We start from the raw sequence: 19,711 nt of genomic DNA, 5'->3' as shown, positions 1-19,711 counted from the left end.
TGTTTATGAAATTTTGCAAGCTTCACCAGTATTTTTTCAATTGAATAATTGCACTTCAACAAAAATTGGAGATCACCCAATTGCTTGAACAAATAGTTGGGAAAGGAATTCCAAATACTGTCTTTATTTTTTAAATATTGAATAAGAAAATTTATTTTAAATACATTGTTTATCGTATCATAACTCAACACCTCTAGACCACCATGACCTTTGGAGTTGCATAAAATGTCTTTTCTCAGGTAATGAGGCTTGTTTTTCCAGACAAAATTAATAAGCATTTTATCCAATTGCTTGGTAACTTTAGGAGGAATATCCAATGATAAGGATGTATAGACTGATCTGGAAATACCTTCAGCTTTTGACAGAAGTACCCGCCCCTGAATAGACAAATCCCTTTGCAACCACATATTAAACCTCTTACTTGTTTTAGTAATAATTGGATTGAAATTTAAATAATTACGCAAACATTCAGCTTTAGATATAACAACTCCCAGATATGTTACTTGGTTTTTAATTGGAATATTATGGAAATTATTTAAAAAACATTTGTTGAGAGGCAACAGAACTGACTTATACATATTCATTCTTAACCCTGATACTTCTGAAGATTCTTTTATACAGTTCACTGCTTTAATGATTTCATTCAAATCTTTCACAAAAAAGGTAGTGTCATCGGCAAACTGACACAACTTAAATGTTCTCCCTAATGCAGCAATTCCTTGAAAATCACATTTTTTATGTGAAGGGCCATTATTTGCGTTGCTAACAAAAACAAAAAAGGGGAGATCGGACACCCTTGCCTAATTCCCCTACCAATATTAAATCTGCCAGAAGTCCCCCTTGCTAATTTTACAGAACTGGTACATCCTTTGAATAAGGTTTTGATAGCATTTTGAAAGTAACTACCAAAGCCAAAAAATTAAATTTGTCTGAATTAAAAAATGTGTTCTATGGTATCAAATGCCTTGTGGAAATCAATAAACAAAATAAAACTATCATCTAAAATATATTCATTGTAGTCTACCATATCTAGAATCAATATAATATTATTACTAATGTGTCTTCCTTGAATAAATCCTGTCTGTTCCTCATCTATGATACTTTTTAATCCCTTTTTTCAGTCTTTTGGCAAAAATTAGAGAAAATAATTTGGCATCATTATTTAATAGACAAATGGATCTCCAATTTTCTAAATAAAGAATATTTTTGTTTGGCTTTGGGATTAATGTAATAACACCTTGTCTTAAAGATGCAGGTAATTCCCCTTTATCAATGGATTCTATGAACACTGCTGGGAGCTAAAAGATTTTATAAAACTCACTAACAAGCCCATCATTACCTGGACAATGATTATCTTTAAGGGTACCAATACATTCTATAACTTCCTCCAATTTTAAATCATTTTCCAAATTAAAAAAAAAATATTTAGTGTTTTTTTCCCCCTGTTCCAACCATTTATATCTTGATCTGATAAATGCACCCTCTGCTTTTTCTTCATAAATTTTATCCAATTGTTCTTGTAATGATGATAAATCTATTAATTCCTGCATATTTAAATCACCTTTACTGGACTATCGCATTATTTCTTTAATAACCTTATATTCATTTTGTCTTTTATTTGAAGCTATGGATTTCCCCACTGAAAGTTTTTATATTTTAATATCTCCCAGTGGTGTCCACATTCATTATTTTATGCTGAGTCCAGTGTTTGTCAATTATTTTTGAAGCCATTATTCTAAAATTATGATCATCTAATAACTTTTTATTCAATTTCCAATAACCTCTTTTGAATTTTGAGTCAACTGGGCCATGTACATTAATAAAGATTGATTTACCCCTATGGTCTGTTAAAACTGACGGCTCTATACACACAGACTGGACACACTGTTCCAGTTCATGTGATATTAGGAAAAAATCAATATGTGATTGTTTAGAATAATCTTTGTTATTCCATGTATACATCCTCGTGTCTGGATTTTTGAGATGCCAGATGTCAACTAAACTCAAACGGGCTCACACAATCTTAATTTCACAATGACTTCAAATGCGCCCTTCAGTTCGCAAGAAAATGAAGTGTAAATCTGATGGACACGTCGCACCCCACCATATCCCAGAATCACTTGCGTGCATATGACGACGGTGGCAGGTGAGAGGTCTGTGGAGGAACTCAATTCATTCACTCAAATACCTAGCGGAAGTGTTAAAAGCCAGGTATTTGTTTTTGTTTTGTTTTTCTTTTTACATAAAGTCCACATACAATAAGACAGCCGCTATATAAGACAATGGTCTTTCTCTTTGTTGTGTTTTCGAAGTGCTGGCATGCAAGAGATGTCTACAAATGTTTTAACCAAACTTGAGCACTTCAGTATTTTGTATGCATGGCCTGCTGTGTCATATTTTCTATTGGTAAGATTACAAACCTGTCCTGGGACAGGTGAGGGAGCCAGTGTCCTGGGACAGGTGAGGGAGCGAGTGTCCTGGGACAGGTGAGGGGGCGAGTGTCCTGGGACAGGTGAGGGGGGAGTGTCCTGGGACAGGTGAGGGGGCGAGTGTCCTGGGACAGGTGAGGGAGCGAGTGTCCTGGGACAGGTGAGGGAGCGAGTGTCCTGGGACAGGTGAGGGAGCGAGTGTCCTGGGACAGGTGAGGGAGCGAGTGTCCTGGGACAGGTGAGGGAGCGAGTGTCCTGGGACAGGTGAGGGAGAGAGTGTCCTGGGACAGGTGAGGGAGCGAGTGTCCTGGGACAGGTGAGGGAGCGAGTGTCCTGGGACAGGTGAGGGAGCGAGTGGAGCTGTTCAGGAGGACATCAAACTCCAGAGAGAGAGAGAAGAGCGCAAGTTTTCTCTTCTTAAGAGAATGCGTAACAAATACACTCTTCATTAGCCAAGAGATAACAGTAGGAAAAAATGGGTACATTACAGTTTTTCAATGTTTTTTTTTTTTTTTTTAAATGTCATATTGTCAATGGAAAAACCTAATTTCTCTAGTTTATTTTTTTGATGCAAGTTAAAAATGAAATGCAGAAGTTGTATACATTTTTCGTTTTTCCTGTGTAATTTATTCATAAATAAACCTGAGTACTTTCTGTACATTTTGCATTTTTGTTTTTCATATTCATGTGTAGATAAAAGAGAAGTACTCATGTACATTGTAATTTTTTTAATGCAGCTTACAATTTTTTTTTCACAAAACATTCTTTTATGTGTTTATTTTTTTGTCCTGTAAATATTTTTTTACACATTAAAACAAATTGTTCTATACATAACTGAAAGTACTTTTTACAACCATTTACAGCATAGCTTAGGTTTAACATCAGAAAAACACCATCAGTTTGAGCCCAGCGCTGCGTGCGTGTGTTCTGGGGTCTTCAGGAGGTCAATATCTTGGTGAATGGTCAGCACCTCCTCAGTCTCTTGGAGGACAATACAGCGACAGTGGAACGAGGCACATGTCAAACTCTCTGGAGACCCTCTTTATGATGTACCACTGGCAGACAGAAGAAAAACACCAGGGTCTGGATTGTGGCACTTCTCAGAAGATCCAGCAGCACAGTCAGGGCCTCGCTGCTCAGAACAACACCATTAAACACCTGTCCAGCGCTGACACATTCAGCTTTATCCTGCAGTACAGGGGTCTGTTCTGATTTAGGGAAGGAAGGAAAAGAGAAATTGTTTAGAGCTATGAAAATGTGATTAGTAAAATAAATATTGAGCTACTTTAGTAAACTATAATAACTTCTAATACCACATTGGGGAAAAGCTACTAGTTGTCATATTTGATAGAGGGACAGCTCACCCAAAAATTAAAAATTCCAAATCTGAAACAACTTAAGGGTGAGTAAATGATTACAGAAATTTCATTTTTGGCTGAACTGTCCTTTAAGTAAAAGTATTATATTGCATACTCTAATATACTTAAGGTATTGAGAGTAAACTGTTGGGTAGTTTAATCTACAACAATGCATCATGTTGTAAAATACCATATTTTTGTAATGTTACTGTCCTGTGAGAGAGAAAAAAACCTGTAGTACTTTATATTTGTACGAGTATACTTAACGAATGTACTTTCTTACAGTCCACCTCTGAATTTTTTGAAAATTAAATTAACAACATTTATTGTGAGAATATTAATACATTATTGTAACTATATGAAAGACTGCCTCTGCAGGACTGGGACCGGTCAAACAGAGCACTTTTATCTGTCACAGATGCCACTGAACATTAAGTTGTACTATGCTAAAAAAAATTATAATCAGTTTATTCCATTTTATTTTCATGGTTAAATGCCTTAAAAAATCTGGGTTGCAAACCTGTCTACATATGATCACCTTGGTCAAGACAATAAACTACATAAAATCGCACCTTTGTAAGATATCACTTTAACTGATATGTGTGTGTTCGTGTATTTGTAGTTTTTCATATGTATCATATCCATAAGCAAGCATTCAGTAGCAAAACTGATGACACCAGTTAGAATCTCAGGAAATTATGAACAGGAGAACAGGGGACTGCTTTAAAAATGCATCCTAGCACTGCTGAAAGAATTGCACAGTGTAGTACAGTATAGTACCAGTACTTTATTACAGTTACAGTGTTCTGAATTGATCTCACTAGTGTTCACTGGGCAGGGAAGTTGTCTGCACTGTAAATTATAATGAGTAAACCTTATTTTAAAAAAGCACGCAAACCGATTGGCTTGAAAAAAAAACAAGTAAAGTGAAATAAGAATAGTAATTTGTACTAACAAAGGTTTATTTATAAGTGTTGTAACCTTACATGCAAGTTCTTGTAACTCAGAATCACTATTTTCAACAACTAAATTAAGTACATTATACTATGTACGTATTTCAAACAACTCATTTAAGTTTATCTAAATCAAGTAACATTTCCTGCAACTTTGAATTTCTAAGTTGTATTTACTTGAACAGAAATCTAGTTTTGACCAATTGCCTTAAAATAAAGTTACCGTTACTCTAGTAACTTAAATGCTTCAAAAATCTATTACAAATCCATGACAACAATGTTCTATTCTTCACACACATAATTACCCTAAATCAAATGTAGTGACAGTTCAAAGTTAAAGATGATATATTTTTCAATGTAGTTTTAACCTGTATTACAAAAATTTTGAAACAAAGCAAAAACAATCTGCTTTTGGTTATGTTAAACAATGGAGGTAGCAGTACAATGATTTTAAATACGGCAATGAGTTGGTCACACAAGTTGCCAATGTTTTTTTTTCTGTCCCAAGTCAAGCATCATATTGTAGGTGTTCATCCCAGTATCAGGGTAACCCACATGTAGCAGTGATGCAAACGTACATGGTGGTCGGGAAGCAAATGTTGGAGGTAGACCCTGGAGACTGTTCTATGCAGTACTACCCTGAACAATGATGGCAGAAGACACTGGGTCAAGATTTGGAGAAGTACTTCATCTTCAGTTATAGTCAGCAAGCCAACAGATACTAGTGCCCAGACTGAATCAACATCAGACACCTGTATAAAACCAAATAAAAACAATATTAGCAGGCAAATGTGGATGATCAGTTTTCAGTGTTTTCTCTCTTGCCTACACTGCCATAACATTGGGTTAGTTCACCCAAACTTGAAAGTCATGTCATCATTTACTCACCCATGACTTTTAGTTATTTTCAGAACACAAATAAAGACATTTTCAGTGAAATCCCAGAAATTGCTGTCCTCTAACTGAATGTCTATTTACCCAAAATTTTAGACCGTTGATCATATAGCAATCACGTCTCTTTCGAAGACTTGAGCCAAACCATTCTTAATTCTCAATGCTTAACCATTCCATTCTGTGCCAATACGGATATGGTTAATTTTTCACTGTTGGGCTGTTAACAAAGCTCTTTTGAACGCAACATAAATGTGTCAGTTGTTGCCTTAGTAATGCAATAGTTAAGATATAAAATCTGATGTAAATAGCACCCACACTATGAAAGGTTAAATATTACTAATTTTAATATTACTTAGTTTTCTTAACTCAGATAGCATGTTGCCCAGCTGCAGAGAAACTGGTGGCTAGGCAAAAACAAACGACGAACCCTGAGCAGCGACTACCATCTAGGCTTTCTACAGCACGTTCAGTGTGTTCAGCTAAGAGTTCTGGATCAAGAACAGTTCATCAGACCATGCCTGACAAAGTTCAAGTGGAAATATAACTGAAACTGCTCCTTACAATTCATTGAACAGTTTGGCCCAAAAAGTAGATTAATCAGTTCCATTCATATAGATTGATTTGATGGTTTCTTGGGTGTCAGAGATTTGGGTTAAATATCTTAATTCGTGTCATGAGGATGCACAGTTTTTTATAGAATAGAATGATAGGAGGGAGATTAAATGGCACATTTTTTTCATTTTTGATTGAACTAGGTATTTAAAGGGGGGGTGAAATGCTCATTTTCACTCAATATCCTGTTAATCTTGAGTACCTATAGAGTAGTACTGCATCCTTCATAACTCCAAAAAGTCTTTAGTTTTATTATATTTATAAGAGAAAGATAGTCTGTACCGATTTTTCCCGGAAAAACAAGACCGGCTGGAGGCGTGAAGTGTGGGCGGAGCTAAAGCATCCAAAACAAACCATGGCTAACAGTCAGATTCAGCGTATATTTATGATCCAGAATCAGATCCAGAGGCTGAAATTTAACAAGAGCAGCATCAGCAATGACGTCTCTATGTGGTATGTACTGAAACTGTATATATTTGCTTAGCGGTTTTGGAAAATGACTAAGTTCCACTTTGTCGTCTTTTTTTTTTTTTTTTTTAAGGTGTACATGTGGAAGGTGCAGTTTGATGACAACATCGCATGTTGTTTACTTGATGTGCTTACGCGCCGATAGCTAAGTTAACAACACAGAGATATTTGAAGCAGTTTTACTCACCGCCTGCGGTTCCAACACATGATCGTGACCCTTTTTCCTTGGGACTGCATTATCCTTAAGAAATAAACTATATGCAAATCCGGCGTCAAACTGGGCCTTGTTTGTAAAACAAGCATCTTCGAAATGCAGGGAAACAAACACAAACACTTGCACAACTCCGTTGATGCTCTGTAAAAATAAACTCCATCCACTGGTCCCTTAATGCTGTTTTTCTTTTTGTAATCTGTGCAGGGTTGTCTTGCCCTGGCAACCAAAAACACACTTCTTTTGTGACAGTTCGGTCTCTCACTCTGATCAGTGAAGTCTGTTGTGCTCTCATTGCTCTGCTATACGGGAGCGCGCGCTCTTCCGGCAGAAGTGCCCTTAGGACCCATATAAGGAAATTCCGCTCCATCTAACGTCACACAGAGCCATACTCAAAAAAAACTTTCCGAAACTTGTGACAAACCGGAAGAGGTCTTTTCGGAACAAAAATACTCCTTCAAACGTACAACTTAATTTTTGAAACTTTGTCCATGTTTAGCATGGGAATCCAACTCTTTAACAGTGTAAAAAACTCAGTATGCATGAAATAGCATTTCACCCCCCTTTTAATCAACATTAATCTTTATAAAGGTATCTCAGTAATATACCAGCAAATACACAGGTATTTTTTCTAAAATTATGTGCTGTTACAACTCTCGGGGCCGCGATGACCACAGGTCCGATGACGTGCCAGTGGTGGTAAATCACAACTTAAAACGTAAATGTTTTCATAAAAATATTTATTGCTAATGAACTTTAGTAATTGTATAAGGTGGCGTGAACAAATTTATTTCTTACTCATTGTTAGTTCATGTTAGTTAATACACCAATGTTTAATAAATGAACCTTATTGTAAAGTGTATGAATGTTGTTCTCCCGAGGCATGCTGTCGCACATCTGACAAGCCACCGTGCGCAACAGAGAACACTCGATGACAAACTGTGCTTGATACTCATTTCCGCTGACACTTTCCAGCCAAGTATTTGATTCTTCCCACTTTCGTCGGTTTTCGTCTTTCTCTTTCTCTTCTTTCTTCAGTGGTCCTCTTTTTACCTCTGCAAGTAATTCAGAAAGCAGCAGCATGTCTTGACGTGTCAAGACAGCCCTTGTCAGAATGTTTTTCATCTCTCAAGTTTTGAGAAACAACTGAAAACTCTCATCCATGAACATCTAAAACGGGAGATTTTCGTGTTATGTTTTCCTGACAAATGAATAAATGTAATGTAAATGAATCTTGTTTGACTTTCATGCATCCTTTTTGATTGACTGATTTATTACTTTATTTTATTCTAAAGCAGTTTTATCTAAAGAGGAAATCAAACTCTAAAGTTCATAGCAGCAGAACTGGAAAAAAACAAAAAACTTTTCACCTGCAAACTAAGCACAAATCTAACCAACGACCACGTACGAGAAGAAAAACAAGCACTGGAGGTTTCAGTATGAGTCAGTATCAGCTGCTAAAATAATACCTCAGTAAAAAAAAAAACTGCAAAGTTTCTTGTTTTATTGTTCCATATACACAATAACTGATATATCGGTAAGTTTTTTTAATTATAACACAATTTTAAAGTCAGTAAGATCCATGTCACCATGTAACTCAAGGAAACTGACATAATACTCTTCTATTAATATGAGTAATAATTAATATAATCAGACAACTATACCTTACCAAAGTTAAATGATAAAGATCAAGATTTTTTTTCATTATCAGGAAGAGTTCAGGTCTATAAGTAGTCTACAGGACAGAAGACTGTGTAACTGTGTAACATACACACAGAGAAAGTGCAAGTGAAGTAGGGGGTTCAAAACCTGTTGTGGGAGAACTGTTTTCAACAGATGGTCTTATTAGATCAGACACTGAACAACTGAAGAAATGTTTCACATGTTTGTTTTGTTCTGGTTGTGCTGCTGGAGTCTGATCAGTAAGTTATTCATGCTTTTTTAACATGTTGCAGTACTGCTTACTATCAGATTAGACTGTTTTCACTTTGCTTTTATTTCAGATCAAATCAGACAACTAAGATATTGTGAGATCTTTAATTTGTTTTTTGTTTTTGTTTTTTATTTAAATTGTAATAATGCCTGGGAAAGTCATGAAAAGTATTACAATGTTAAAAGTAATGTCTATAATAATAATAATTAAAAAAAAAAACAAGCCAAACCAGACACATGGAAATCCAGTCCAGCTAACTCTTAAAATGTTCATGAATAACACAAATTCATTGGTCTAAATTGATTCAAACTGCAGTCGATTTCATGCTTTGCATACCTTCCAGAGCCTTGACCTGTCTAAAACCTGTTTTGTTTGTCCTGAAGGTGTTTTTGTTGCTCTGACAGATGAAATACAGTCAGTGTCAGTGATAGAGGGAAATTCTCTAGTTTTACCCATGGATGTTACTGAAATAAAAGAAGACGACAATATACTGTGGAAATTTGGAGCTGGACGTATTCTCATAGCTAAAATCAACAGACATAAGAAAAACTTTTCCACATTTGATGGTCCTGACGGGAGATTCAGAGACAGACTGAAGGTGGATCATCAAACTGGATCTCTGACCATCACAAACATCACAGCTCAACACGCTGGAGATTATCAACTACAGATAATTGGTGCAAAATGGTCATCAAAAACATTCAGTGTTTCTGTCTATTGTGAGTAGAAATGAAATTATCATTCTTGTTTTCTTAATAATTAATTCATTAATAGTACATTATTTTTGGACTGTTCTCAGAGGTCCATAAAGTTATCAAGATGTTGGTAGCACTTTATTTTACAGTCCTGTTCCTCATGTACATACTATGTACTTAATATAGTAATTACAATAACTATGTAATAACTAGGTACTAACCCTGAACCTACCCCTAAACCTAACCCTACCCCATGTAGTTACCTTGTGTTACCAGAACTTTCTTAGATAAATACACTGTAAGTACACTATAAGTGCATGTTAGTAGACGTACTGTAAAATAAAGTGCAACCAAGATGTTTATATCAAAAACATCATAATTTTAAAGTAATAGGATATTTTTTGTTCTGTTTTGACCCCCTCATCACCCACTGCTATGATTGGCTCACAGTTGTGTATATTTGACATCTTACATTGTTTATAGATGGACACATACATACTCAGTACATATTAAATAAACTGTAATAACAGACAAAGCTATAGTGAACACGTAAATAAAAACAGTTACTCACACTTGTGTGATGTGACGTTACTTTTGGATCCAATAGCGTAGTCTTTTAGTTTCAGTCTTTCTGAATATCCTGTGTTGAATTGTGTCTAGTTTGCAAATGAATACATGGTAATGAAGAGAACAAAGGACAGTGTTCTTACTGAAATGGTCTGGGACTTCATTAAAAATAAAGTTCATGCACTCTTTCCTATCCCTGAGATCAGAAGGAAGGCGATAAAAAATTGTGTTTTTCCACAACTAGGCACTGCACAGCATCCTGTATTCTGAGAAATCTTGATCATTTGGTTTCTGCATAGACCTGAGTTTGCCTCTCTCTTCATTTACCTTCTACATTTGAAAAAAAAATTAAGACAGGCACTGATCTTCTTCTCCGGAGTGTTTAGGCATACTATTATGTCATAAAACCTGAGGAGATTATAGGCATTAAAGGGGTCATATTATACGGTTTCAAATTGTTTCTTTCTCTTGGGAGTGTTACAAGCTCTTGGTGCAAAAGGAAGATCTATAAAGTTGCAAAGACTAAAGTCTCAAATCCAACAAGATATTCTTTATAAAAGTTAAGAGTCAGCCATCCTCCTAAAACGGCTCGTTCAAACTCGCCCCCACATCTCTACATTCCTATGTAGGAAGATTTGCATTACGCCGCCCAGATATTCATGCAAAGAAAGAAAGCATAACTTTTATTCTTGCTGTTGCCGACACCATCATGTTGTTGAGATGGTGTGTGTGTTTCATTGTGAAAGCAAAACTACTTTGTTTGATCTTCCAAAAGAGAACACAACTAGAAATCAGTGGTTAAGTTGTATTTACAACACTGTTCCAGAACAGTTCAACTCAAGTATTCAGATGTGTGCTGCATATTTTATGTAGGACTGTTTCTTGATCCTGGGAAGGCTGTGCACAAAAGCTGTTTCTATAAAATGAGGCTGTTCCAACTTTCTAACTTAAAAAGTGAGTAACATTTCCGTTACACGCTTGAGGAATTCAGCCAATCACAACGCACTGGATAGCTGGCCAATCAGAGCACACCTCGCTTTTCAGAAAAATGAGCTTTGGAAAATAATTTTTTTTTTTTCTTTTTTCTTAAACCGCGCATAAACACATGCATTAAACCAAAAACACAATATACTGTTCTTTTTAGCAATGTCATGTGACACCTTTAATATAAGTTGTTTTTAAACTAATGAGAACGTTTTGAGATGACACTTACAGGCCATTTTCATAGTATACTGACTTCTATGTCTGATGATCAAGGGAATTTAGATTTCTCAGTTCATAACACATTTAATTATAAATTTAAAGGGGGGGTGAAATGCTCATTTTCACTCAATCTCCTGTTAATCTTGAGTACCTATAGAGTAGTACTGCATCCATCATAACTCCAAAAAGTCTTTAGTTTTATTATATTTATAAGAGAAAGATAGTCTGTACCGATTTTTCCCGGAAAAACACGACCGGCTGGAGGCGTGACGTGTGGGCGGAGCTAAAGAATCACGAGCGCCAGTAAGCTTTTGTGTTGAGAGCGTTTGGAAGCTGTGACATTACCGTGAGGAAAAAAAACATCCAAAACAAACCATGGCTAACAGTCAGATTCAGCGTATATTTATGATCCAGAATCAGATCCAGAGGCTGAAATTTAACAAGAGCAGCAGCAGCAACGACGTCTCTATGTGGTATGTACTGAATCTGTATATATTTGCTTAGCGGTTTTGGAAAATGACTAAGTTCCACTTTATGTCGTCTTTTTTTTTTTTTTTAAGCTGTACATGTGGAAAGTGCAGTTTGATGACAACATCGCATGTTGTATACTTGATGTGCTTACGCGCCGATAGCTAAGTTTACAACACAGAGATATTTGAAGCAGTTTTACTCACCGCCTGCGGTTCCAACACACGATTGTGACCCTTTTTCGTTGGGACTGCATTATCCTTAAGAAATAAACTATATGCAAATCCGGCGTCAAACTGGGCCTTGTTTGTAAAACAAGCATCTTCGAAATGCAGGGAACAAACACAAACACTTGCACAACTCCATTGATGCTCTGTAAAAATAAACTCCATCCATTGGTCCCTTAATGCTGTTTCTCTTTTGGTAATCTGTGCAGGGTTGTCTTGCCCTGGCAACCAAAAACACACTTCTTTTGTGACATTTCGCGACGCTCTCGCTCTGATCAGTGAATCGCTCTGCTCTCTGTGCTCTGCTATACAGGAGCGCGCGCTCTTCCGGCAGAAGTGCCCTTAGGACCCATATAAGGAAATTCCGCTCCATCTAACATCACACAGAGCCATACTCGAAAAAAACTTTCCGAAACTTGTGACAAACCGGAAGGAGTATTTTTGGAACAGAAATACTCCTTCAAACGTACAACTTAATTTTTGAAACTTTGTCCATGTTTAGCATGGGAATCCAACTCTTTAACAGTGTAAAAAACTCATTATGCATGAAATAGCATTTCACCCCCCCCTTTAAATGAATCAACAGCACTTGAGCAATAAGTTGCTTACAAGTAAAAATATGATTCCTTTTCCCCCAAGAAATTAAGATTATGATTAAGAGCTTATAATGAAAGTAGAGACCTGCAAAATGATTTGCAAAATAGAAATATCTACACACAAATAAACAATTGCTATTCATCAATTGCACAAAAGCAACAGGAGTAACTATTATAAAATAAAAAAGATTTACAGGCACAAGCATTGGCCGAGTTTCTGTTTATAATGTGTTTGCAGCATTGAGTTATGTAGCCAATCACAGACACATCTGTTGATTTCTGGAAAGCAATGGGCAATCAGAGGTGTTTAAGTTAGAATCCACTTTTTCAAAAGGACGTTTTTGGCTAGTGCTAAAATTTGCATGCTCACGAATCTTCTCAGTTTAATACAGAAAGTGTGGACATAATGAAAGATTAATTTTGCATGTATATTCATTGTGTTATAACAGCTTTGTGAGATTGCAATGAACTGAGATGTCAGCTTTTTAGTGTTTAGAAAGTAAGCACTCTTTGCTCGCATTCTGCTTTGCCAAACCATGCATGCAGCAGCCCATATGCTTTTCTGTTAAAAATAACAGTGGTTTATTTATTTATTTATTTTTTATTTTTATTTTTTTATTTATTAATAAACTAACACTTAACTAATTATTTTGTCTAAACAGGTAATCTGCCCACTCCAAACATTACCAGAGATTATTCACAAAATATTTCATCATCATCCTCACAGCAGAATTGTTCACTGTTGTGTTCAGTGGTGAATGTGGGTCATGTGACTCTCTCCTGGTACAAAGGAAACAGTTTATTGTCCAGCATCAGTGTGTCTGATCTCAGCATCAGTCTCTCTCTACCTCTGGAGGTGGAATATCAGGAGAAAAACAGCTACAGCTGTGTGATCAACAATCACATCACAAACCAGACCACACATCTGAACATCAGCAAACTCTGTCACACACACCCAGGTATATCAGCATTGATATATGTATTTATGTACACATTCAGTAACTGTAATGATTGTCTCCTTCTCATCCTCCAGCCTCAGTTTCTCTGACAGTGTTGATTTCTGCTGCTGGATCTCTGTTGATTGTAGCTGCAGTCGTGATGTGCTGCATCCGCAAGAAATGTAGAAAAACTGGTAAAGAATAAAACTATAAACTTAAAATAATAACTAAAGCATTTGGATCAGATATACAGATTTCTATACAATATTTTAAGCTCTGTTGTTTCAACATTTCTTTATTACAGTTATTGCATTTGAGACACTGGAGGAAGACAGAACTGATTCATCAAAATCTCAAAAACCAGTAAGATCATTCATGATTGTTCAGTTGGTCTGATTGAAGCTTGCTGTTTGAAGTTGTTTCTGCAATTGCATCAAACGGACAGAGAACAGATGTCGATCGTCAGCCTTGATCATTATTACCTACAGGGGACAGCTTGAAAAAAATATGCTTTATAAGAATGTTTTACCTTATTTCATCAGTAACTGATGCTGCTGGGGAAAAAGTTTCCTAAAAATACTGAAGCCTTAATTGAACAACTGCATCAGCTTTGGAAATGAAAGTAATTAAATATTTTAGCTCTATTAATTTCAACCCCTCACAACTGTGCATGTTTGATGATCAATCTCTTTAATTCACGAGTTCACCCTTACATCTAATCTGAAAGCGAATAGTAGGCATAATTTTGGTGTGCAAATAAATAGATTAGAAGTGAGGAGTTGGGGTGGAGGAGGGATGTCGAAAAACTGTTGTGGGACAGGAGGTAGGAAGACTGGATATATATACACTTATGTGCTAGTTAAGATGATTAGCTAAACGAGATGCACCTGTGCCAAATTGGATGATTATCTGATCATGCTCCTGCCGAAGTTTGTTAATAAAACCCCATAAAGTCATGTGAATGGATGTATTGTGAATGGATGGATTTTCTGTAATGTTAGGATGTATAATGAGGCAAATAGAAACATTGCTCCGTTTCGGATCTTTATTCACAACTGTGTCACATCAAGCGGCATGAACGAACACACTGTTGACTCAATACCGTATATCTCTCATTAGCTACGCATGCCACAAACAGGGATAAGTTGCTCTATATATTACCGTATATAGCCTAACAGATTCTCAAACTATCATTACATTTTCTAGCCACTCTGTGTTAGCATCTGCTCTTATGCTTGATTCTATGAAGTTATATTGTGAAATAATAACACTTATTACTTTGAAATGATTGCAAACTGCTGGTTCTGGGTTTATTATTTGTGTTTCCTTGCAGAAATCAAAGGCAGATGCTGTGTATCAAAATGTCCCAAAAAAACAATGATCATTTTCTGTATCTACTGGAAACTGATGCCAGCTTACATATGGGACAACACCTAACTTTGGCTTTATTCACATTTATTCTCTGCAGTATGTCTGTTCAGTTTTCACTCTTTGTATCACATCTTTTGCTGTTCATGTGATGTCTGCATTTTTTGTTTTAATTTAGTGGTTCATCAGTAGCATAGCATCCAGAAACTCAACTAAAATGTTCTATTTTTTGTCTATCATATGGAAATAAACCTAATATTTATTGTTAAATGTTAATCACACCCATTAGGTGTGCTGTCATGTCATTGTCTGCTATTTACCATTCTTGTTTTTATTCTTTTTGGGAAGAAATTAAACTGTATAATAAGTGCATTGCATATTGGATTTAAATTTCATACACAATAAGCTCTGATTGATTCTTTGATAAACGTAACACAAGCACTACATTGCTCTCTGGTACTCAAAGCAGAAAAATCACATCTCTCTAACAGCAGCACAAGTTTCACTCGATACAGTCCACTAAAATAATAAATAAAAAAAAATGCATGAAAAAAACAAATATTCATATGTAATGGTTAATGTTATGGCTGTTTAATAGATATAGGCCACATGTGTATAGTTATAGTCTAACCCAATAAAATAAATATAAGAGATTTAAATTTAATACAATAAAGAAGTTTACAATAAAGTTAAAGAGGCAAGGGTAAAGGTAAGTTATTGTTATAATGTATTATATAGATTTATTTATTTATTAAAAAATATATATTTTTTTGCTCAGTCATATATCATTGCTTACAGTATATTAGGGTTATTATTAATGGTCACTCACTACTGGTCAATTTCTATTTATTTATTATTTATTTTATTTTATTTTATAAAGACAGTATCAACATTTTGTAATAAATTGCGTAAATATTCATTTTGTACATAAATTGAGCGTACTAAAAGCAGTGCAATAATATACTGTAGCACTGGAATGTGTAATAGTAAAAAACCTAAAACCTTTAAGGGTGAAGGTTTCAGTCCATCAAATTTGAAATTACATTCCAGAGTATACAGACACACACACAAAGATCGCTCTAACAACTCAGTTTAACTTATTTAAGTTATTTTTGAATACTTTCTGAGAAAATAATAGTAAAAAAAAAGAATAAATAACAAACAGATTCCACTCAAGCTGATGCTTTAATTTCATTTATTACAGAAAAATTCAATTGTTTTAAACATATAAAAACATACAAAACGATAAAAGTACAAAAGTACAATTACAATGCAAAAAAATACAAAAAAACATATATATAAAATGCATAAAGACTATAAAAACATGACTATTTGTTGTTGTTTTATCATGTGCTGTTGCACTTTTCCTGAGAAGTAAGGCATTAGGTGTTTCAGATGCCATTTCAGTATTCAGACACAACCCTCATCGTTCGTGCATACAGGATGTACTATGAAGTAAATGATTTCTTAAGCTGGTTAACTCTGGTTGGTGTTATTGTATAAATACAGTTCTTCTTAATGGCAGCTTGCTTGGTTAGATGCTGGATAAGTAAATAACAAAAAAAACTATAACAACATAATATCAGTCTTTTGTAATAACATCAACAATATAAATTAACAACACTTGCAGCATCAGTTTTTCTGCATCTCTTCTTTTGCAGCTGTGCGCACATCTGGGCGACATTTAATGGTTAACAGCCAATGCTAGCAACTATAAATGCATGTCCTCAAATGTGATAGAATAACTGGTATGTCAAAGCATTTATAGGTCTTTCAGTGTCGTTTTTTTGACAATGCTGCAACTTCAATACAATACTATAAACCAGGGTTATTCAATCTTGCCCTGGAGGGCCAATGAGCTGCATATGTATGCATGTCAGTCTGGTACACTTTTTGTTAGTTTGACAGTATTTCAGTCCACATCACATTTTTAACTAAGATAAATAAAACGCATTAGAAGTATTGTTCATTCTTAGTTTGTTAACTAATGTTAACCTTATTGTAACATCTCAAGTGAGGTCAAGTAATAAAATAAAAACAAATAAACAAATCACAACCAATGGCACAAATAAATACAATAGAACAAATATAGAAAATAAAACCAGTGCTTGAAGTTCTTCAGTCAGGTCTAACAATGACTTTCACTCAGTCTTTTGTTGTTTACATCACATTAATGTCACAGCTGTCACTAAGACTGAGTGGATCTATAATAATGATACAGGTGATTTCATTGCTGTTTACGTTCTTTTAAGACGTAACGACTGTTTATGAGGATACTCGCCAAGACGGGTATTTTGCACAATGTGACATATTAATTTGTTCAAGTCTTGCAGATGTAAAAACAGATGTCAAATAGACGTGCCATCATGGCAGTAACCAATGCACGAGTACCGAGTTCTAGATTAGATTGTGACGGGCCATTAACAGAACACTTCAACAGGACTGAAAGGTTCAGAAAAGGCCCACAGACCCTCCTCTCAAAAGAAATCAGGACTGAAGTGGTCGAAAGTGGACAGAAGAGACAGATTTGAACAGGAATGTTTCCCTCGTCTCACTTGTGATCCAATCGACCAAAATACATTTTATTAGGATAGATTTACACTGCATGGTTCAAGTCGGCCAATTCAGATTTTTTTTTTCCTCTCATTTGGTACAGATAGGATGTGACCCATGATGGACATGGATTCGGATACCCTCAGATTGGTTTCAGGCCACATTCATATGTGAAGATGAATCTGATATGAATCAGATCTGTGCATGCACCTGCCATGTAAGCCCACAGATCGGATATTACCAACAGCATATAGAATACACAAGAATATGTCACTTGTATAGTTTTGAACAGGGAAAATGCAATGCCCAATATGGCCACTCTATCGACAAAAACAATGTCTTCTGAATAAAAAAGCCCAACCGCTCATCTGTAAAGTCATTGCATCACTCCAACTGCTGGCCTGTCCCAGTTGCTATAGAAACAGTCAGCATTCTAAGACCCTGTTTTGCACAAACTTTTAAGCATTTTTCAAGTAAAGGCCTTGTAGTGGAAATGCAGATATTAGATTATGGGTAACTTTTAAAGCAGCACTATGTAACTTTTGGCACTCTAGCAGTTAATAAACAGAAGTGCACGCATCCCATGGAAGAACATTATAGCTGGAGCACTTCTTTAAGTTTATGTCTATGGTGATTCACACAGGCATGTGTTACTCCACAGAGGTGACGACCGACCAGGGTACCAATAGTCCAAACATAAGCACTTATTATAAGTGTACCGTAGTGATTCGGAATAAGACAAAAACTTTTATCAGTATATACATTGTGCAAATTTTGAATAAAGAAAAAGTTACATAGAGCTGCTTTAATAGAAAGAAGGTATTACATAACTAAGCGGGGCCTTCAAAAAAAATGTGGATACAGTCAAAAGATCCAAATTTGGCTTTTACAGTTTAAATGCAGCCTTAATACCAAGTGTAAACATGGCCCTGAGTAACCCATACTCAGAATTGTGTGCTCATTTAACCCATCCAAGTGCACTCACACAGCAGTGAGTAGTGAACACACCGTGAACACACACCCGGAGCAGTGGGCAGCTGGATATAGGAGCAAATGGTGGTCCCACCCCCCATTATCAAAATAATTAGTAATGTTAAGTCTCACTGGCAGCCACAGGCTCAATCTCAGTGTGTGATTAGAGGACGGAGTCACAGTGTTATTAGATGACTAGTCATTGGTAGTGTTCTCCACTAGAGCATCAGTGTGATTAGAGGACGAGTCATTGGTGGTGTTCTTCACTAGAGCATCATTAGAGGAAGAGTCATTGGTGGTGTCCTTCACTGGAGCAGCAGTGTGATTAGAGGACGTCATTGGTGGTGTTCTTCACTAGAGCAATCATTAGAGGAAGAGTCATTGGTGGTGTCCTTCACTGGAGCAGCAGTGTGATTAGAGGACGAGTCATTGGTGGTGTTCTTCACTAGAGCATTAGTGTGATTAGAGGACGAGTCATTGGTGGTGTTCTTCACTAGAGCATCATTAGAGGAAGAGTCATTGGTGGTGTCCTTCACTGGAGCATCAGTGTGATTAGAGGACGAGTCATTGGTGGTGTCCTTCACTGGAGCATCAGTGTGATTAGAGGACGAGTCATTGGTGGTGTCCTTCACTAGAGCATCATTAGAGGAAGAGTCATTGGTGGTGTTCTTCACTAGAGCATTAGTGTGATTAGAGGACCTCTCATGAGCATCAATCCAACAGTGGAGTCCCACTCTGACCACCATGAACATCATTCGCCTGTAAAAAAAAAATAGATTCACAGAAGGTAAAGACATAAACAGAACTAATGATTCAATTACACCAGAAAATAAACTAGGAACTGTAAGTGTATTTCTGTTTATGTTTGCAGAATATATGGTGTTCTTTTGTTAAATATTAATGAATATGATAAACTGCAGTACACTGTCATCTTCTATACTACAGTAAGATACAGTTGTTGCCAAAAGTGCACTTAAACAATAAAACTATTTAAACTATTCATAATAATCTTATTAAATCAACTATTGGAATTAACATAGTAACATAATAATGAAAATGTATCCACGCCATTGTTTATTATGAAGTAAACTGTAAGAACAGGCTGCCAACAGCGACAACTTGCAGACATTAATTCTGATTTATTGCGGGTAAACTGATTCAAGTGCTCATAGTATTTTACCTGATCATTGTGCTGGTCCGATGTCTGTTTAAACAAACAATAACAAACTCAATTAAACAAATAATACTTTGGTTAATTAAGGTAAA

The 19,711-nt window shown here is 35.9% G+C and overlaps 1 protein-coding gene across 1 annotated transcript; it reads right to left on the bottom strand.

The window, feature by feature from the left end:
• Positions 1-18,640: 18,640 nt before the first annotated feature.
• Positions 18,641-19,433, bottom strand: LOC113080595 (dentin sialophosphoprotein-like). The gene is made up of 3 exons (XM_026252753.1): positions 18,968-19,433; positions 18,821-18,925; positions 18,641-18,779 (listed from the first exon to the last, which is right to left on the bottom strand). Exons 1-3 carry the CDS (start codon positions 19,240-19,242, stop codon positions 18,641-18,643), a joined length of 519 nt encoding a protein of 172 aa, XP_026108538.1. The 5' UTR covers positions 19,243-19,433.
• Between the last annotated feature and the right edge of the window lie 278 nt (positions 19,434-19,711).

Source organism: Carassius auratus, unplaced genomic scaffold (genome assembly GCF_003368295.1).
Source record: "Carassius auratus strain Wakin unplaced genomic scaffold, ASM336829v1 scaf_tig00031692, whole genome shotgun sequence".
Taxonomy (NCBI): Eukaryota; Metazoa; Chordata; class Actinopteri; order Cypriniformes; family Cyprinidae; genus Carassius; species Carassius auratus.
Note: the sequence above shows the minus strand (reverse complement) of the source record. Positions and strands in the feature narration are given on the sequence as shown.

Bases quoted from the DNA above. Each gene is read 5' to 3' on its own strand.
- LOC113080595 (XM_026252753.1), bottom strand. From the start codon at position 19,242: ATGTCTTTACCTTCTGTGAATCTATTTTTTTTTTACAGGCGAATGATG. The intron at 18,926-18,967 runs CAATGACTCTTC...GAAGAACACCAC, and splicing joins GCTCCAGTGAAGGACACCAC to CAATGACTCGTCCTCTAATC. The intron at 18,780-18,820 runs TTCCTCTAATGA...ACCACCAATGAC, and splicing joins AAGGACACCACCAATGACTC to GTCCTCTAATCACACTGCTG.